Below are 20,236 nucleotides of genomic sequence, written 5' to 3'. Positions count from 1 at the left end.
TCGAACTCCTGAGCTCAAACAATCCGCCTGCCTCAGTCTCCCAGAGAGCTAGGATTACAGGCGTGAGCCACCGCGCCTGGCCTTTCCTAGCTTTTTAAGGCGAGAAGCTTAGGTCACTGGTTTGAAAGCTTTCTTCTTATCTTATCCATTATAAACATTTAAGCTATAAAGCTGTAAGTTTCTAAATACTGCTTTACCTATGTTCTACAAAATCTGATACGTTGTGTTTTCATTATAATTCAGTTCAAAATATTTTCTAATTTTCAATTTCTTCTTTGACCCAAAGTTGGTTGGTTGGTTGGTTGGTTTGTTATTTATTTATTTTAGACAGGGTCTCCTTGCTGCCCAGGCTGGAGTGCAGTGGCCCAATCATAAGTCACTGTAACCTCAAAATCCTGGGTTTGAACGATTTTTGTAAAGACAGGGTCTCTCCATATTGCCGAGGCTGGTCTCTCACTCCTGGCCTCAAGTGATCCCCCTGCCTTGGCCCTTCCTAAGTGCTGGGATTACAGGCGTCACCTGCCCAGCCGACCAAGTGTTTATTTAGAAGTGCATTCATTACTTAATTTCCAAATCATCAGGGATTTTCTAGATATCTTTTTGTTGTTGTTGATTTCCAATTAAATTCCACAGAGAATACATCCTTTATTATTTTAATATTCATCAAGATCTGTCTTATGGCCCAGTATGTGGTCTGTCTCAATGAATGTTCCATGTTCACTTGGAAAGAACGCAAACGCTGCAGCTGCAGGGGTTCCGTCAGGCCGGGTGGGCTGGGTAGGCTGGGAGTGCTGTTCAAACCCTCTGTCCTCCTTACTGCTTGTGTGTTTCCTTGTTTATCCATCACAGGGGAGTGGTAAAATCTCCGACTTTAATTATAAATTTGCCTCTCTCTCCTTTCAGTTGTCAGTTTTTGTTTCATTTCTTTTGAAGCAAGACAAGTGTATACACACTGAGGTTGCTTATATCCTCTGTTATTATGTCCTTTACTATTACAAACTGCCCTTCTTTATCTCTGTTAACACCCCTTGTTATGAAATGTACTTTGTCTTCTGGTATCATTCGACCACGACTCCAAATCTGCTTTAAAAACCCAATGTCCCCTTCTTTCTTTACCTAATAGTGTCTTTGCATTACCAAACCTTCTGCCTGTAAGGAGAAATCACCCTAGTGTAGACTGAGGAGGATAAAACGAACTGGCCCCACTACCTGTCCCACAGAAATGGAGCTCACCAGACCACAGACATTTGTATTGTCCCCCCACCCCCACTCCAAGACACCAACACTCACTACGGAGCAACAGAAGGTTAAAAAGAGTGTCGTTTTATGTCAAGGGAAGTTGTTAACATTAGAATAAAACGATAGCCTAGCTTGGTTATAAATGTGTCTGCAAAAAAACAGAAGGTCTAATTCAGTAAGTACTAGCTTCTAACTCGAAGTTGGGCACCACAGGCTGGACAATGATGTGGTAACCGATGAATAAAACCCTTCACAGCATGGCCAGGTACCATACATGCTTCTTCACTTAGTGTCCCTATGTCACAAGGGACTGAGGCATCCAGGACCAGGGGACCACCCAGCACTTCTCTGAAGGAGGAAAGCAGGGCCTGCGGGCCCTGGGAGTGAGGGCGACTCTCAAAGGCAAGCGCAGCATCAGTGAGCGTGGCTCCTCGCATCGCTTCCTAAGATGAGCCACACTGTCCTGGTGCCAGCAAGTCACCATATTCGGGTACTTGGAGGGGACAGGTAACCTTCTGTAAGGAACAGTCATTTGCTGCCAAGCATTCACATACACAATAGCATTTTTCCCTGTAAGTAAGGGAGTAAGTAAGAAACACCCCTAAAACATACCATATACCCAAATTCAATGGACGAAATCTTGGCCTGTACAATGGACCAAAGTCCCCAGAAGAAATGGGACGCAAGGGCAAACCTATAATTACAAAAGAAAGAAACACACATGAGATGTATATAGTATCAGTTAGAGAACCGACAGAGTAACTTCATGCTAGATGGACATTTTAACTCATTTTATCTCGGGTGGATGTGAACTTTGCATTGGCAAATCCATGGGACTCCATTCTACAGGGACCAGGAACGATAGGAATACCACTCCCTGCCCCTTCACACCTCTAGCCAGTGACAGGTGGACTTGCGAGTGTCAACTTCCAACTGCCTGGCCATGACACACATAACGACATTCACAGGATGCAGGCGAAGGCCTCGGTGGCCGTGCGGGCAGAGAAAGAACGATCCTTGCTGCAGGTGTGAGTGCACAGCGTCAGCAGCCAAGAGGCGGGCCTTACCCAGGAGGTGGGCTGAAGCTCTGACTCCCTGAGCAAGAGACCTCCTTGAATCCCACACTCGGCCTTCCCCTCCTCCCACACATGAGCGAAAGCGAGCAGATGAGAGCGTGAGCCACGTCCCCATCTCTAGGCTGTGCCAAGCCCCTCTGTCACTGTGAATCCAAGTCCTTCTTGAACAATACCTTGGGGCTTCATTCACATGAAAATAAAGCTCTAATTCAGGAACACCTGCTTTAATATCCTCACCAAACCCTACTTTCTGATTTCTTGTGTTCTCTGACCCACTAGAGTCCCTCGTGCTACCCTTTCTGTATGGGTTCTCTCCACCTCCATTTTTCTATTTCCGCTGACTCAATAAGCAGAAAGGGCAGATCCACGCTGGCCGTGGAGCTACGCGGCAGGCTGGGGTGGCAGCATGCTCAGTGGGGAGTGTGAGCACTCTGAAGACCACAAAGAAATGACTCGTGCCAAGTGGGCGGAAAGATGAGGTGGGCAAAAGTCAGTTAAACAGTCAATTTTACCAAATAAATAATGTCATAGGAGACCACAAAGAATAGGAATAGCCCACAGGCTTCTTGACTAAAGAGATGAATAAACAGTGATCTAGACCTTTGTGGAATCTGGCAGTTTCAGGGGCCTGCTTTGAGAGCTGTTGAGAAAACAGTTAAAAAGCAAGACTTAAAACCAATATACATGAGTTTTAATCATTTTCTAGGAGAAACTTAAGAGTCCCGGCATGTGAGATGGTACCCACCACTGCGTGAGCATCAGTGACAAGAGTCTGCAGGCCCTGGGTGGCAGCAGCCCATACAGCTGAGCCACTCTGTCTGTAGTTCAGAACTCCAAGCACCCTCCCTTCTTACACATGGGACCTCTCCTTCTTGCCTGTGGTGTACTGGAATCTGAAATGTGTGAACAGTCTCAGCCGTAACGGAGAAGAAGCAGATTTTATTTTTAACAAAGCAGAAGTCCTAGAGATGTATGATTATAAAGAGGCTCCTACAATACTCATAATTGCAAGTAAGCATCCCAAATATGCTCTATAAAGAGGTAAGCTATCTTTACAAATCAAAGAAGGAAAAAATTACCTATTGATTTCAAGTAACATTTCTTCTTTTATAATGGATTTTTCTTCACTACTGAGGTTTTCAAAGTCATTCTGGAATGCAGCCAAGTAACTGGAAATAAAATGGAGCTTAAAAAAAAGTAAACTGTGTTAGGATCAATGAGGGTTAAAAACAGATGACATCCATAGTTGTCATGAAGCACATACATCTACTGTGTCTCTTCGGGTGATCTCAGCGAAAGCCTGGCAGCACCCACCATGGCTGCTACGTCCAGGTGCAGGAATTCTGCAAGCTCATCTTCCCTAGCGGTAATCATCATTTAATGTTCTCCACTGGGGCCAGTTTACGGCAGAAGTTCTACTGAACTTGATGCTGTATTGGTTGACAAGACAATTCCAGGAAACTGCTAGTACTTCTGGAAAAAGTGATTTAGGCAGAGTAGTTTTTTCTAACCAAATCCACATCTCAGTTTTTTCACGGTCTGATCTTAGAGCAGGGTACGCCTGCATCCTTTCCCCAAACTGGCTGGGGTTCCACGCAGGGCTGCCATGGATGTGCCAGGCATGAGGCTCTGAGGTATCCTGATGTTTATTGTAGATGTTCCCTCAAAATGGGAGGGGGACTTGACAATGTGAAGGTGCATTCCAACTCTAAGATGCTATGATTATTTACACACTCATGTTAATAAATTGGCAAAGTTTAATTTTGGTTTGAGAAGAAATAATTTATTAATACCTAAGGTTCTACCAGGCTCCACTTTTACTCTGTATATGAATTAATTAGTAGATTACTTGTTCTTGAACATTTTATACTACATCCAAAGGCAACAGAACACAGTACAGCACCACTTTCTTTCTTCTGTAAAGAACACCTGTTATTTTTCCTTATAAGGGGCCTGGTTAACCAGTCACTAGTTGGAATGCCAACAGTTCTTCCTCTACAACCTTCCTCAGTATCTTCCTCTTCCATTTCCTTCTCTAAAATTGGCTTTCTTATGCTATACCACTTCCACCACCAGAAGGCATCATTCAAGTTCAAGCATTGTCCTAGGCAAAGGGTCTTAGAAGGGGCCTTACACTCTGAAGTAAACCTGACATAGAAAAGTTGATTGCTACTACCTACTGAATTCTAGGTAACAGGCACTATTCTGAACATTCGTTTTTTGCACATCAACTCATTTAATTCTCACAACAAAATAATTTTTGCAGATGAGGAAATAAGCACAGATACATTCAGTTAGTGATATGATTTGGCTATTTGTCCCTTCCAAATCTCATGTCGAAATCTGATCCCCTATGTTGGAGGTAGTGCTTGGGGGAAGGTGTTTGGGTCATAGGGACAGATCCCTCACGAATGGCTTGGTGCCCTCTTCATGGTAGTGAGTGAGTTCTCGCTCCATTAGTGCCTGCGAGAGCTGGTTGTTTAAAAGAGCCTGGCACCTCCTTCTCCTCTCTCTTGCTCCTTCTCTCGCCATGTGACACGCTGGTTCCCTTTCGCCTTCCACCACGAGAAGACACTTCCTGAGGCCCTCACCAGAAGCAGATGCTGGCACCATGCTTCTTATACACCCTGCAGAACTCTGAGCCAAATAAACCCCTTTTCTTTATAAAATACCCAGCTTCAGGTATTCCTTTATAGCAATGCAAAACAGACTAAGATTGTGTAGGTTACACAGCTGGCAGCAGCAGATCTGCACTTCAAATCTAAGTCAAATTAGTTTTCAAAACCCATGTCTGAACCACCACACTAGATGGGTTTATTTCTGGGAAATACTAAATGCCAAAATTTGCAAAGGAAGAGACAGAACACAAATAGATCAATACTTTAATGAAAGGGTAATTACTGACCCTCTTCTAAAAAACAGTTCTAGACCCAGACTGTTTTACAGGCACGGTCTACCAAACTTTCAAAGAACAGATATCTCTCACCTTAATAAATTTATACCAAAAAATGAGGAGGGAGCAGGCTGCTCAATCCATTTTTATAAGACAGTATAATTGTTAATTCCCAAAAGCAGGTATGAATAATTTTAAAAATAAACATTATAGATCCATTTCACATCATGAGGATATAAAACTCCTAAAATATTACCTAACTGGATCCCACAGAGTATTACAAAGTATTACAAAATAATAAGTACAGAGTATTACAAAACAACACAGCTCTTTCAAATGGAGTTTATCATGGAAATTCCAGGATGGCTTAACATTTAAAAATATTTCATTAATGGAGCAAAAAAAGAAAAAACATGAGATTACCTCAATAGATGCAGAAAGGTTATCTGATAAAGATCAATACCCTATATATTATCTTTAAAACCTCTCAGAAAATAGAACTAGAGTGGAACTTCCTTAAATTTACATTGGTAGGCCAGTTGCAGTGGCTCACACCTGTAATCCCTGCACTTTGGGAGGCCAAGGTCGGGGAAAGACCACTTGAGGCCAGGAGTTTGAGACCAGCCTGGGCAACACAGCGAGACCCTGTCTCCATAAAAAGGAAAAAGAAAAGTAGCTGGGCATAGTAGTGCATGCCTGGTAGTCCCAGCTACTTGGGAGGCTGAGGCAGGAGGATCGCTTGAACCCAGGAGGAGTTCAAGGCTGTAGTGAGCTATGATCATGCCACTGCACTTCAGCCTGGGTGACAGAGTGAGATCCTGTCTCAAAAAAATAAAAATAAAAAATTTACATTGCTGTACAGTTTTAGCAGTTACAAAGCTCTATCATTAAAATGAAATCTATCTTCTTACTGAAAATCTCCCCCTTACTAGTTTGAGAATTCTGACCTCTAGCACTTCCTGGTGTCTCTAAAAGTCTAATTGCTCTTTAGCAAGACAACAATTCAAATACCCAGAGGCTGCTACGTGTTCTCTCTTCCCCAGCTTAAACAAGCCCTTCTCCCGCCCTTCCTTTTCATGCCATCCTGGGCACTCTGCTTTGGACATATTCAAGGTCATCACATCAGCCTGTGACCAGAAGAAAACAAACTGAGTTTCTGGCCCCCACAGCAAGTCTACATCTGAATGGCTACCCCTAGAGTGAGGGTCGCTACTGAAGACCCAGTCACAGTGCCTGGCTCAGAGCAGGTGCTCAAGAAACACTTGCTGAGTGACTTACAGGAGCAGATAAATGCATTCCTGTCCTCATCGTCCTTGACCTCTGCGTGAGGTGCACGTGCACAACACGGGGGTCACCGAGCAGATGAGCTGGTGCCGCACACATGCTCAGAGAGGCAGGCTTGGCACACTCCCCCCAGCCCTGCTTAGCTTCAGCCTCACTACCTACTTATCCTCAACCCAAGGTTTTGGCAGTGGATTGAAGAATGGAAAAGAGGTGATCCCAGGAAGAAATTCCCAGGAGAAATGATTCTCCTCACACTCACTGGCCTCCCCTAATTCAGGACAGGAAGGAGAGCTATTAACACCAAAGGCATTTCCTCTAGCTACTAAACCATAGTGCCCAAAAGATGACTTCTCTGCACAGCATGAAATGAACAGAGGCAGGTCAGTGTTCCCCAAAAAGAAGGCCAGAAAGCAGAACTGAGGCTGGGCTTTTTGAAAACACTAGAAAGAACTATAAAGGAGGCTGTGTTCTTCCTCTGACAGAATACAAATACCTCTGGGACAGATTTTTAAAAAGTTGCACTCAAAGGTCAAGTTTGCATCTACATTTAACAGAAAAAAATAACATTTTTTAATATAAGCAAAAGGGTTTGCCTAACCATTCCACAATTTAAAAAGGCATCTTTGAAAATGAAGATGTAATTCTAACTGCATAAAACTGACTTATGTAATTCACCTTTCAAGTATTTAAAAACGAATCTCCTACCTGCTGTTTCTTGGTGGGATACTTCCGCATGCTTGCTCTGAAAAAAGGGTACTTCTCATAGTTATAATCATACATCCATTCACAGAAATGATTCCCAATGTCGAAGCCCCTAAAATAAGAGATAAGACCATGCACAGAATGAAGCAGACTGCTAGTCTGGAGGTTTCCTGTCTACAGAAGAAAAAAAGGCTGAGTCACAAGCATAGCAGACAAGGGCGTGAGTGCTTTAATGACAGAAAGCACAATCTGGTGATTATCAGAATCGCGCTGACTGAAGCTCTGAAGGCACCACCTGAACCACTACTCAAGAACATCCAGTCCTTATGAGAGGAAAATGATCTCTGAAGCCAAAAGGAAATGCCAGGTTCTGGAGTTTAATTACATCGTCGCTCCTACCCGGCAGTCGGCTGAGAGCAGGGGGGACAGTGCCGCTGCCTCACCCACGGCCACCGGGCAAAGAGCCTCGGCTTCCAGGTGAAGCAGCTTTCAACTTAAAATGGAGTTTTGACTTAGTATCTCCTATAACTGTTCCATAAAGATAACACAATAATAAAACAACACTGAAATGAAAATATCTGACTATAACGCAATACCTGTAATTGTAACTGCTGTATTCGAAGTCAATGAGCATCAGTTTCTGTTTTTCAGAATTCTCTTGGCCTTCCAGCAATAAGATATTACCTGCAAAAAGGTCGGATAACATACATGGCTTATATTTTACAATAGACAGCTCACGTCCTTGGACAGCAGCGCCAAGAGAGGGGCTCTAACCTTACAGGGACTTCTAACTGACCTCGGCTTTTGGTCCCTCGGACATCACCAGAGCGCAGGAGCAGTGCTGCCACATGAGGCCTGGCCCCGGGCAGGGAGACTCCAGATCTACTTGAGCACAAGAACATCTGTTCACAGCCCCAGTCCTTCTCACTGACTGTCTGGGGCAACACTGCCCAAATGTCTCGCAGGGTGCCACGCCGGAGCTTGGGTTGGCCCAGACACCAGATCCGCCACCCCAGCAGCCCTGGGACTTGGTTTGTCGCCTGCAGGCAGGCTGGCTGCAGCACAGCAGCTGGGAAGCTCTGTCAGAGGATCCTCCCCAGTGAGGACGCCAGCTGTGAGCTCAGCTGCCACAGGGCCCCCCTGCTTTGTCCTTGCTTGGTTTTCCTTCCCAAGGAGACCACAGGCAGCATCCTATGATGCTATTTCCTTTAGAGCTGAATTCTGGGCCAGACTGGGTTGGCCGCCAGCCTGGCCAGTCGGGCACGTGTTCCTGAGGTCCCCACCCTCTGCACAGCATCCAGCACCTCAGGCATCGTGGGGCTGGCACCTGTGAGGCAGCTTTGCAAGTTTTTTGGCCACTGTCCCTTCCAGGGTTTTTGGTAAGGGGTAGGCTCTTCACATATTTGTTCTGTTTCAAGTAGTGATTAAAAGGAGAGATGAAGGCAGAAGCCCAAAGTAGCAGAACAAAATAAATGTACAATTCCTATCTCTATCCTTTCGACACTTTGCCATCACTGAGGCAGCTGACCTCTCCCAGCCCCCTCTCTGGTGATGTCTATGCCATTTACTATCTCCTTACCCCACAAGGGCGTGGACAACACACGCAGCTGCAGCTGAAATTTCTACACCCTGCTTGACTTGAGACAGCCAGCAATGATCAGTTAATTAGTATTAAAGAACAGGTATTTTGCCTCAAACTAATGGCTTAATGATGACAGGTCTTCATCAGGGACTGTTCTTGGAATTAAACTGTTGAGCCTGGCAAAGAAGGGCTTGAGGCTGGACCTCAGCCACCTGTGACTAGGAAGGACAAGGACATGCTGGTAGCAGCAGGGGAGATGCACGATGAGACAGGAACCTCTGTTGAGTATGAAATCACATTGGGTGGGGTTTTGTTAGAGTAAGGGACATATGGCATTTTTTTTAAAGCAGAGAAATCTGAAGTCATTACTAGCAGAGTGAGAGTGCACTGATACTGAGAGGAGGTGGCTTTAATAAAGGTCACTGTGCTGCGTGGTGCAGAAGGAAGGGCCAGGACTGGGGGAAGGGAGGGGGATCTTGTTCCTTTACTGCTTTTCAGATTAACCAGAAAAAGCTAAACAATGAAAAGATAACATGGGACTTAGAAAGTTTAAGTCCTTTATCCCCAAGTTTAGTGAATGTTCTTTCAGATTTTTTTTTTTTTCCTTCAGTGACAGGATCTCACCCTGTCACCCAGGCTGGAGTGCAGTGGCACGATCTGCAGCCTCCAACTCCTGGGCTCAAGCGATCCTCCCGCCTCAGCCTCCTGAGTAGCTGCGACTACAGGTACGCGTCACCGCACCTGGCCCAGATCTTTTCTATGTGAATACTTTTTTTTACAAAAACAGAATGATACTCTACACGCTTTTCTAAAACTTGCTTTTTTTCTCTTCAATATATCTAGAGATTTTTCTATTGATATATATAAAACTATCATTCTTTTTAATACAGGGTGTCCCAAAAGTCACCATACATAGGGAAAATGGGAAATTGTAGCTTAATGTACCCTTATTTACAAAATATTCATTACAAAATTTTTCCTTTGTATTTATACAATACTTCATTGGCTATATCATAATTTAATGTATCTAATACTCTCTTGATGGACATCTGGCATTTATCATACACACTGGAGGTAATCTAAGTATACACATGAACCCCATCTTTAGCGTAACATAGCAATTCTTACCTTCTTGACAGTCATTATGACAAAATACAACTGGAGATGGAGTAGATTCAAGCAGTGATCTGAAAAACGAAGGTCTCACTGTTACCTGTCAAGCTTTCAGTAAGATGCAAGCAGTCTGCTCTCTCAGCATGGTCAGCACAGCGTTAGAGCTCCAAAGCAACACATGGTCCCTGTGTGATATCTGTCATGCAAATTCTGAAAACTGTCATTATGTAGCTCTACTGCAGATGCCAGCAGCGATCCCCACGGGCTCCTCAGCACTCCAGCGCCTTCCCACTGCCGGGCCTTTGCACATGCTGTTCCTCTCCGAGCACACCCCTCCTAGCAGCTAGTCCTCGTTCTGCTGGCCCTGGCTTGTGTAGTCCCTCCTCTGACCAATGACCCGAAGCAGATCCCTCTGTGTTGGGCTACTTTGGTCTGTGTCTCTGTCATAGCATTTATTATAATTTGACATTATTGTATTTGTTTACTAGTTTTCTGTCTTCCTAATAAAATAAAAGCTCCTTAAATATTAAAAACAATTGATCTCATGGCAACAGAGAGTAGAATGATGGGTACTAGAGGCTGGGAAGGGTAGCCAGGAGTGGGGGATAAAGTGGGGATGGTTAATGGGTGTAAAAATATAGTTAGAATGAATAATATTTGATAGCACTACAAAGTGACTATAATCAGCAATAAGTTGGGGTATACTTAAAAATAAGTAAGACTGGAACTGGAATGTTCCTAACACAAAGAAATGTTAAATGCCTAAGGTGACAGATAATTCAATTACCCTAATTTGATTAACTCACATTGTATGTCTTTATCAAAACATCACATGTACCCTATAAAGATATATTTAATACAACTATTACATACCCACAATCAAAATTTTTTTTAATATTTTTAAAAAGGTAATGAAAAAAATAGAAGCTCCTTGAAAAATGTCTTAGTCACCATTTCCTCAGCACCAATCATAATGCCCAGCACAGGAGATACTCAAATATTTCAGAAATTAAAGGTGTAAATACTTGTCAGGGGAGGTATGCAAGTAGCCTGTACCCAGTCTCACCCTGAGGACACCACGGTGGCCCCGACTCAGAGATCAGGATCAAGATTCTTCCTGTTTCCCTCCAAAGAGATGGTTTAACTGTTTCCCTCACCCCCTTACACTCCCTAGCCGGCTCCCACTGCCCCTCCCCCAAAAAACCGACTGCCCTAGGTCTCCTACTGACCTAGTCCCCAGACCACTCCTCTGACATCTTCCTTCCTCCATGAAACCTTCACATACTAACTAGAGGCGAAGTGACAGCATTCACAGAAAACTCTAATTCCAAATGACAAAACTCATCTGTTCAAATTCAGCCTGCAAAACCAATACAAAATGCCAGACATAAAGGCAAGCTTAATCAATGTTTACTGGCAACAGCTTTAGTGACTAGGAATATTTAAATTTCTGGACAGATGTACTTACTAAGTCAGGAAATAGAAGCAAATACTCACCTCAGGTTTTCCAGTTCCAAAGGCAGATTGTAACTAAGGAATTTGTGGAGCTGTTTAATTTTGGATTCCCCAGTAAATTTAATTCTCAGCACCTGATTTAGGTATCTGTTGAAGAGAGAGAGAGACAACAAAGAATCATTGTTCAACTCACCAAGCCTTGCTCTTGGGGCTCTGGCTGGCTTAAATATTCAAGTTCAATACCAACACAGCCACAGTAGCGGTGGGAACCCCTCTGACCACCACAACTGAGGAGAAAAGCAGGGCTTGGAGAGTCGCGGCATTCCAGGAAGCCGATTTTCGGCCTATCAACCTGTACAGCAGCATTTTTGTAAACAAGTCTTCCTTGGCTCAGGAATTGACTTTTACATGCAAAAAAGACTTATGCATGAGACAAACACCACCAACTGACAGCCTGCACATCAGGAAATAAAGGAAAACCTCTGACTATCGTAGCAAACAAATTCTCACTACTGGTATTCCTGGAAGCCACTAATGTAAAACTAAGTTAGGACCAAGTGATTTGACCACTTACTTTTCCATTGTGCCAAAAAGCCATTTTGGTTCCTTATTGAATGGCATTTTCATACCATGAAATGTCGCCATTTTCTCAGCTATTTCTGCAGAAATATCTGGCAAACTTAGTTCTTCAGTATCTAATCGCCGGCTCTGAAATAAAAAAGGGAATTAAAAACCGACATTTATCCAGGTGACCTAAAAAGTGTGAGATTACAGAATTTTAGGAATCAGAAGCTAGTTTTTATAGTGCATTTAAGTCTCACCCAATGCACAAAATTCCCTTAAGAATGAACACTGTGTCCCCACAGATGGTGACCCAGCAATTGCTATGGCACTTCTACAGCGAGGAGCAGGCTACCTCCAAAGATCTACTTCATTTTGAACCCTTTTTGTGAGAAAGTTCTTCCTTAGATCTTATTGAATTTTTAATTTACTTTCCTAAGATTCTAGGAAAGTACAATTTCCTGTGATTCTGCCCTCAAAACCCACACAGAATAAGTCTGTTCGTTCTTAGCTAACACTGAAAGTCCACGGCTCCAGCAGTTTATCACAGGACCCAGCTGGGACATTCTACTCTCACGTGTTGCGGGGAAGGGGCGGTGCTCAGAACAGGCTCTAACCATGAATTCAGGAGGAATCACCTCCAGCTCCCAGTGGTGGTGTTAGCCCCTGGCCTGGCACAGAGCAGGTGTCTGAGGGCAAAGCTGAACAAAGAAACAGAATCAAGGAGGACTTTTTCCCAGGAGCCTGCACTCGCCCTCATGCCGCCTCAGGCCATGCTTGCCTAGGCTGCCCTTTATGGGATGTCCGTGGGAGCTTCTGATTGCCTGAGGCCTCTATAGCTTCTTCACATGAACCTGAAGAGACATTTCTCTGAAAATGTAAAGCAGTACACACAGGGGTTAAGAATGGATGCTCCCAAGTTAGAGAAACCCCAGATCGAATTCTGGCTTTAAAACTCATTTCAAAGCTACTTGACCACAGGCGAGTTACACCATACCTCTGTGCCTCGTTTTCCCGATTCTATAGAATGGGAACTGTGACATTAAGTCTCTCCTAGAGCTGCTACAGGACACAATGCATGTGAGGCCCAGGGTAAGTCTCAAGAGAGGGCAGATGCCTTAGAATCAGAACTAACAGTTCTTCCATCTTCTACTCAACTCTGGAATCCTCTCCAACATTCTCAACAAATTATCAGGAAGTCAGCTTCCAGTGGCAGGACACATAGGACTTCTTAAGGCAGCTCACTCACTCAATTTTCAAAAATGCCAGTAATCTCTTTGGTAACATGGACAACTTAAAGCTAACGTGCTCAAAGACAAACAAACCTCAATATTCCAAGTTCTTTCCCCAGCACAAAAAAAGAGAAATAGAGACCATCTACCATTCTCAGGTGTCACTACTCTCACATGCCCTTTGAAAGAAGGCTACAGAAATCAGGCGAGAGGGAATGCATCTCATCCCGTGCAGTGGCAATGTGTAAACCCAGCTCATGCCTGTAATCCCACTGAATCGAGATGCTGAGGTGGGAGGTTTGCTTGAGGCCAGGAGTTTGAGACCAGCCCGGGCAACATACTGAGACTCTGTCTCTAAAAAAACTTTGAAAATTAGCCAGGTGTGGCGGTGCATGCCTGTAGTCCCAGGTACTCGAGAAGCTGAGGCAGGAGGATCACTTGAGCCCAGGAGTTCAAGGCTGCAGTGAGCTGTGATCGCGATGCTGCACTCTAGCCCGGCAACAGAGGGAGACTCATCTCTTAAAAAAAAAAAAAAAAAAAAAAGTAAACCTAGAAATAACATATAGTATTAGCTTGAATCAAATGAAATTGGCATTTTTGTGGGTCAAAAACAGTTGAATATTGGCAATATCATATGGTTCAAACCTAGTATTTAATAGAATTTTTAAAAAATCTTCACTATATAGTAAACAATATAAATACATACAAAAAAGCATAGACAGAACTAAAGAACTAGAACAAAATCAATTCCAAAGATGCCATAACCTATGTGTCCTGATCACTGCCCCTTTTGTCCCTAAGACATTACCACTATTCTGAATTGTGTTAACAATTCCCTTACCCTTTCTAAAAAGAGAACTTTTACCACACATGCACTTATTCATAAACAATTTTTAAATTTGCTTTTATCAGGCTTTATAAAAATGCTATGATATGACTCATAGTCTCTTACAAGTTTGTTTTATCACTCAACATTATACTCTTAAGATTCATCCATATTGCTACTCATAACCATATGAAGTGTTTTATATTTACAAAATTCTTTCAAATATTACTAATCATGATGGGCATGTTGTTTCAGGCTCATATGATGGATGACGTTCTGCAGCCTGGTTTTACGAAATGTTGGGGACATCTGTCTATGTCAGCAAACACACCTTGCTACTGTCTGGCATGACCACCCCATGGTATGGGTACTAAACTTTCCCTTGAGGTTGGTAGATACTTTATTATCTCATTTGATTCTCATGCCTGATAAATGTTACTACCTTTATTGGGGAAATTATAAATAAAAACATAGCCAGGTGCCAGGGAAAAGGTACAAGCTGGCCTGGTGAAGGCACTGTCCATTCGCCTAAATACATCCCTCAGGGTTGGCAGCCAGCACTGATGCCATGTGTCAACTCAAAGAAGATATCCCTTCTGGGGAGGCAGATCACAAAAAGGCCCCCTGTTTCTGGGCTGTGGGATCAGACAAAGGAGTCTCTTTCTCCAGCTAGAGGCAGCAGAGCACCCAGCCCCCAGCAGAGCACCTCTGCCCCCAGCTAGAGGCAGCAGGGCACCCCTCAGTCAGGTGCCCTTGTTCTGGGCCCCGTCTGCATGCTGTGCAGCAGGGCAGGAGAATACAGCCCCCTGTGATCCTACTCCTCAAGAAGCTTACACTCAGTTAAGATGTGGAATCTTCTATCCAATCTCCAAAACTAGCCAGGAGGGGGAATGCAGACCAATAAGGATCAGCAAGGCCAACAAAACCTGATAGTTCCAAGGGCCCATGGTCACCCTTTCAGTCACAGTTGACGAGGCTCTTGCTGCGTGAAGCATCACGCAGAGCATGGTGTGCGTGTACGGATAGGACTCAGAGCTGTTTTAGATGTGCACACATGTCCCTAAGACACGGCACACTGGTAAATGTTACGGCAGCATTAAAAATGCCTCAGGAGGGCCGGGAGCGGTGGCTCGCGCCTGTAATCCTAGCACTCTGGGAGGCCGAGGTGGGCGGATTGTTTGAGCTCAGGAGTTCGAAACCAGCCTGAGCAAGAGCGAGACCCCGTCTCTACTAAAACTACTAAAAATAGAAAGAAATGATCTGGACAACTAAAAATATATATATATAGAAAAAATTAGCCGGGCATGGTGGCGCATGCCTGTAGTCCCAGCTACTTGGGAGGCTGAGGCAGAAGGATTGCTTAAACCCCGGAGTTTGAGGTTGCTGTGAGCTAGGCTGACGCCACGGCACTCACTCTAGCCCGGGCAACAAAGCGAGACTCTGTCTCAAAAAAAAAAAAATGCCTCAGAACAAGAAGGTAACACAATTCTGGCTGCCTGGAAGTTCTAAGGGGAATCTGACCAGCAAATACGGGCAGGGCAGATGGGAGACTCCGAACAGTGGGAGAACACGAACCACTCAGGGACGTACTGGGAGACGAGAAAAAAGAACAGCAATGGCCCCATGGGGCCATGGCCAGTTATGTGGCAGGGTATGGTCAGGGCCAAGGTGTTCTAGCAGTGAGTTGTACAAAGAAGGGCCCCAGAAATTGAGAGGAACAAGGTGTAAAGGGGAAAGGTGCAGGGTAAGCAGCCTGAGGGGAAAATAGAATAGTAAGTTTGATTTATATTTTAAATTTGGACGAATATATCTTTATAGGAAAGAAAGAGGTCTTGATTTCTGATACAGTCTAATGACATAGGTCACATTTAACATTCAAACCTCAGCATTTCAGGTTCTTGTAGCAATGACACAAAGAAGCCGTCTTCTGTCTGTGGCACGTGTCAACTGTGCATCTATGAACAAATCTTACCGGAATGAACTGCTCCAGTCGGCCTTGGGGAAAGATGCCATAGAGTTTTGGCCCAAGTGACCTCTCTGCAAGAATGGCAAACATAACGCTCTCCAGAACCATGGCCTCAGCCCCCTACAACAGATGGCGACAAATAGGTGTTTACTGAGTGTTTGCTATGTGCCAGGCATCAGAAGTGCTTTCATAGGAACAGTTCAATCGTCACAACTGTTCTTTGATGTGGGTATTATTATTATCATCCCCATTTAAAACAGAAGACAGAGAGGTTCCACAGTCACAGATCTTGTGATTTTCAGGATCCATGCTTGTAAGCATTATACTATATTGACGAGATCTAAAATTCAAGTAAAAATTTAGGTCACTGGGACAATGGGAGTGAACAATATCCATCAGCGCTTTTACTGCTTCTGTTGATTTTACAACCTATACATGAGTCTCACCCATGGGTCTTACCAAAGGCCACATAATACCATCCTTTCCGGTGAGAGCTGATTTGCTTCTGGTCAAGAGCGTCTGGTGAAAAGCAAAGGGTGCACAGGGCCTCTGCTTACTAACTTGGTCTGTGGATCCAAAAAGCTGGAGAATTACTGATTTCGGTCCAGGATCTATGGTTTTTTGGTCCAAAGAGAACCCTAGCGTGGAGCATTCCAGGTTTCTATCTTCGGCTTATACGCCCAACCTTTTCCTCTGTAGTTTAATGTCTCTTCTTGTCCAATCTCTGTAATGCTCGTATGTTCAATCTTCAGTCCTAATAACTAATGTGGGATCTATAATCATTTTGCCTTCAAAAATCTATCCTTTGGTCTCAATTCAAATTCATTCCTTAGCCTCTTCCTCTTAAACAGCAAATGACAGCTTAAGAGTGTCCATCTGCTGGGGTGGTGGAGTGGAAAGGAGCCATTCTCAACTAGAGGTGCACGTGAATCTCTTAAAGAGCTTTTACAAATGGAGACTCCTAGGTCCTAAGCCTGAGCATCTAAGTGGAAGTATCTAAGGAGAGGGGCCCACAGGTGTGTACCAGTTTCCAGAGGATTGTAATTCACCCCTGTGAGGAAACGTGTTGTGGGAACATGACCCCAGAGAAACGCTGTTTAAAACACACTCGCCTTACAAAAGAGGCACTAAGAAACAAAGAGGACAACCCATTAGGCAAGGACATAATATTGGAGTTAGTAAAAAGAAAAAAAGCTACTTCCAAAGGATATAAACCACATTAAAGGAAAAAATCAGTCAGTCACTTTTACATTTTGTGGGGGCAAACGGATTTGTTGGTAATTCTCCACGATTATGGTCCAACCACCATCTTGTATAATCTCCACAATTATGGTCTAACCATTATATTGTGAAACTTAATATTTCCCAATTTGAAGTTTTGTGTGACAATACAGTATAGCATTAATCTACCAAGCTAAGGGATTTTTATTTTTATTTATTTATTTAGAGACAGGGTCTCAATCCGTCACCCTGGCTAGAGTACAGTGGCCCAATCATAGCTCGCTGCAGGCTGGAACTCCTGGGCTCAAGTGATCCTTCTGCCTCATCCTCCCAAGTAGCTGGGACTATAGGCAAGCCTCACCGTGCCTGGTTAATTTCTTAATTGCTTGTAGAGATAGGGTCTCAGTATGTTGCCCAGGCTGGTAGTTAATTGATTTTAGAGCAGGATAACCAGAAAGTTTTATTTCTTAAACCCTTAGAGATTGACAACAAATACCTAATATCTCTATTTATTGGGAAAGGTTTTCAATCACTTACTTAATCTTTACAGTAAACCGATCCAGGAGGTACAGTCACTGCTGGCCTCATTTTACCTAAAATCTCAGTGTGAGAGAAACTCTCCAGGAGTGTACCCAAAGGTCTGCAAAGCGCCCTCCAAGTCACTACGTGGATACACGCTCCACTGCTACGCAGGGAGCAGTATGCCCTGGAGCTCCAGAGACTGTGGTGTCTCCCACATTGTGTACAGTGCAAAAGCAAACAGAAGCGGGGTAGTGTTGAAGAAGAGGGTGCTCGACTCAGCTCCTAGGCCAGGTAATCTGCCGTTTGTGGCTCTTCACCGCCCTTTGCCATCTGTACAATCTCCCAAAGAATTCTAACTCACTTCTCAAAGAGCAGGATGAGGATACCCAAAATGTCTAGGTATCCAGAATTTTGTCAGAATTAAAATTTGTTTTTCAACTTTCCCACTTTCCAACTTTCAGCACTGTGGAATGACTAAGCTGAAGAGCATCGAGGTTGGTACTGCATAAAACACATATATGCTGGGGGCTGCTGCTCATGCCAGTAATCCTAACACTCTGGGAGGCCGTGGTGGGAGGGTCACTTGAAGCCAAGAGTTTGAGACCAGCCTGGGCAACACGGCAAGACCCCATCTCCACAAAAAAATTTTTTTAAAAAATAGCCCAGTGTGGCGGTGTGCACCTGTGGTCCCAAGCTACTCAGGAGGCTGAGGGAGGTAGATCACTTCAGCCCAGGAGTTTGAGGCTGCCGTGAGCTATGATCACTACACTCTAGCCTGGGTGACAGAATGAGACCCCCTTTCTAAAAATAACAACAACAACAAAAAGAAGACATATATATGTCCAATCCTAAATATCCTTTTAAGTTTAAAATCTCAAATTTTTTTTTTTTCCTTTTGAGATAGGGTCTTGCTCTGTTGCCTGGGCTGGAGTGCAGTAGCATGATCATAGCTCACTTATAACCCCAAACCCCTGGGCTCAAGTGATCCTCCCACCCCAGTCTCCTGAGTAGCTGGGACTACAGGTGTATGCCATCATGCCCGGATGGTTTTTTTTTTTTATTTGTTACAGAGACAAAGTCTCGTTATGTTGCCCAGGCAGGTCATGAACTTCAATTTTTATGCATAGATTTAAACCCCACGTTATTACTTTGGGAAGTTCAGCATTTTGTACACCATGTCCACTTGGAACAAAGGATTCTTGGAGCTGACTCTATTTACATCTGGCACTGGTACACTAGCCAGAGCTGAGTCAACCCATTCCCAGAAATGGTACAGACAAGATGGAAAGAGCCTTAAGAACTTTCCATTTCTCTTTAGCATTGTTCTGAACAATGTAAACAAAAAGAATCTTTGTTCTTACATAACACTGCAGTTCAACATTCATTCAAAGTAGGAAGAAAGAGGGGAGGGCATGTGGAGGGTAGAACATGAGAGAGAACACCAAGGCACAATGGACTGGTTAAGAAGGATGGCAGGTAATCGTGGAGCGCAGCCACTGCTGGTGGTCTTCTTGTAATCACTAAGTCTCTAAACACCTTCCCACTTGCTACTTAAAGAAAATAAGCATAGTAATGAGCAGGACAGATGTGGCTCAGTCCAACTCCCACCACGCCCTGGTCCAGCCACAGGCCATGGAACCATAGCTGGTGACAGTTGAGGGAAAACTGGTCCTACTTTTTCAGAAAAGATCCATACCTAAACTTGAAACTATTTACTTCCGCTTCAGAGGTAAAGATTTTCATTCATTCACTTATGAATGAAAACACTTATGAATGTCAACTATGCACCCGGCACTGTGTTAAGCACCAGGGAAACAGAGAATGAGGCATGTAACACCCCTGCCCACGTGTGGCTCACACCTGAGAGAGAGAGAGAGAAGTAGACAATAAAAGAGCACACGCAGCTGCAGACTGGGCTACAGCCACGAAGGACAGAGAGGGTGACTGATGTGACAGTGTGACAGGGTGGCTATTTCTGAGGAAGCAACACTGAACTGACCTGAGACCTGGGGGGTTGGAAGGAGCCTTAACAGCCCCCCGGGAACACCAGGCCCTGAGGAAGGAATAAGACGGTGCATTCAAGGAACTAGGAGGGGCCAGTCCCACTGGAACAGGGTAATCAGGAAAAGCCAGGGAACAAAATCACCCTGGACAAGTGGGTGAGACTGCTGGGTGGGCTGGAGCGTGCAGAAAGGTCTGGGCCAAATATATTCAGAAGTTCTCAACATGTTGGTGACGTGTAAAACTCATCAACTGGGTGTGATCCCCGAGGGACAGAGGAACCAGCACAGGGCCTGAGGAGTCCCAACATGTAGAGCAGTGGCTTCCAAACTGACTGTCACCACAGTTAAGAAAGGCATCTCACACAGCAATCTAACATACACACCTCTAAGACAAACATTATACATAGCAATACTTACCCTCACAACTGGGTGACGTTTTCTAATATTTACTTCTCTATTTCATTTTAAAAAGCAACAAAAATGCTAACATTTCATGCCCCATTAGAGGTTGGCAAGCCACCATTTGAAAAACTGATTTAAATTTGGGCAACAAGAAGAGAG

At 44.1% G+C, this 20,236-nt stretch overlaps 1 protein-coding gene across 1 annotated transcript in view; it reads right to left on the bottom strand.

Annotated features, from left to right (window-relative positions):
- Positions 1-20,236, bottom strand: part of CHKA (choline kinase alpha) — a 72,439-nt gene that overhangs the window by 6,578 nt on the left and 45,625 nt on the right. The window contains exons 4-11 of the mRNA XM_012665644.1: positions 15,936-16,049; positions 11,919-12,052; positions 11,387-11,491; positions 9,905-9,963; positions 7,791-7,878; positions 7,198-7,306; positions 3,395-3,501; positions 1,852-1,933 (exon numbers count right to left, since the gene is read on the bottom strand). Coding sequence (XP_012521098.1) covers positions 1,852-1,933; positions 3,395-3,501; positions 7,198-7,306; positions 7,791-7,878; positions 9,905-9,963; positions 11,387-11,491; positions 11,919-12,052; positions 15,936-16,049 — 798 coding nt within the window. The remainder of the gene's footprint in view (positions 1-1,851; positions 1,934-3,394; positions 3,502-7,197; positions 7,307-7,790; positions 7,879-9,904; positions 9,964-11,386; positions 11,492-11,918; positions 12,053-15,935; positions 16,050-20,236) is intronic.

The sequence above is a fragment of the Propithecus coquereli genome, unplaced genomic scaffold, assembly GCF_000956105.1.
Source record: "Propithecus coquereli isolate 6110/MARCELLA unplaced genomic scaffold, Pcoq_1.0 Scaffold120, whole genome shotgun sequence".
Lineage (NCBI taxonomy): Eukaryota > Metazoa > Chordata > Mammalia > Primates > Indriidae > Propithecus > Propithecus coquereli.
Note: the sequence above shows the minus strand (reverse complement) of the source record. Positions and strands in the feature narration are given on the sequence as shown.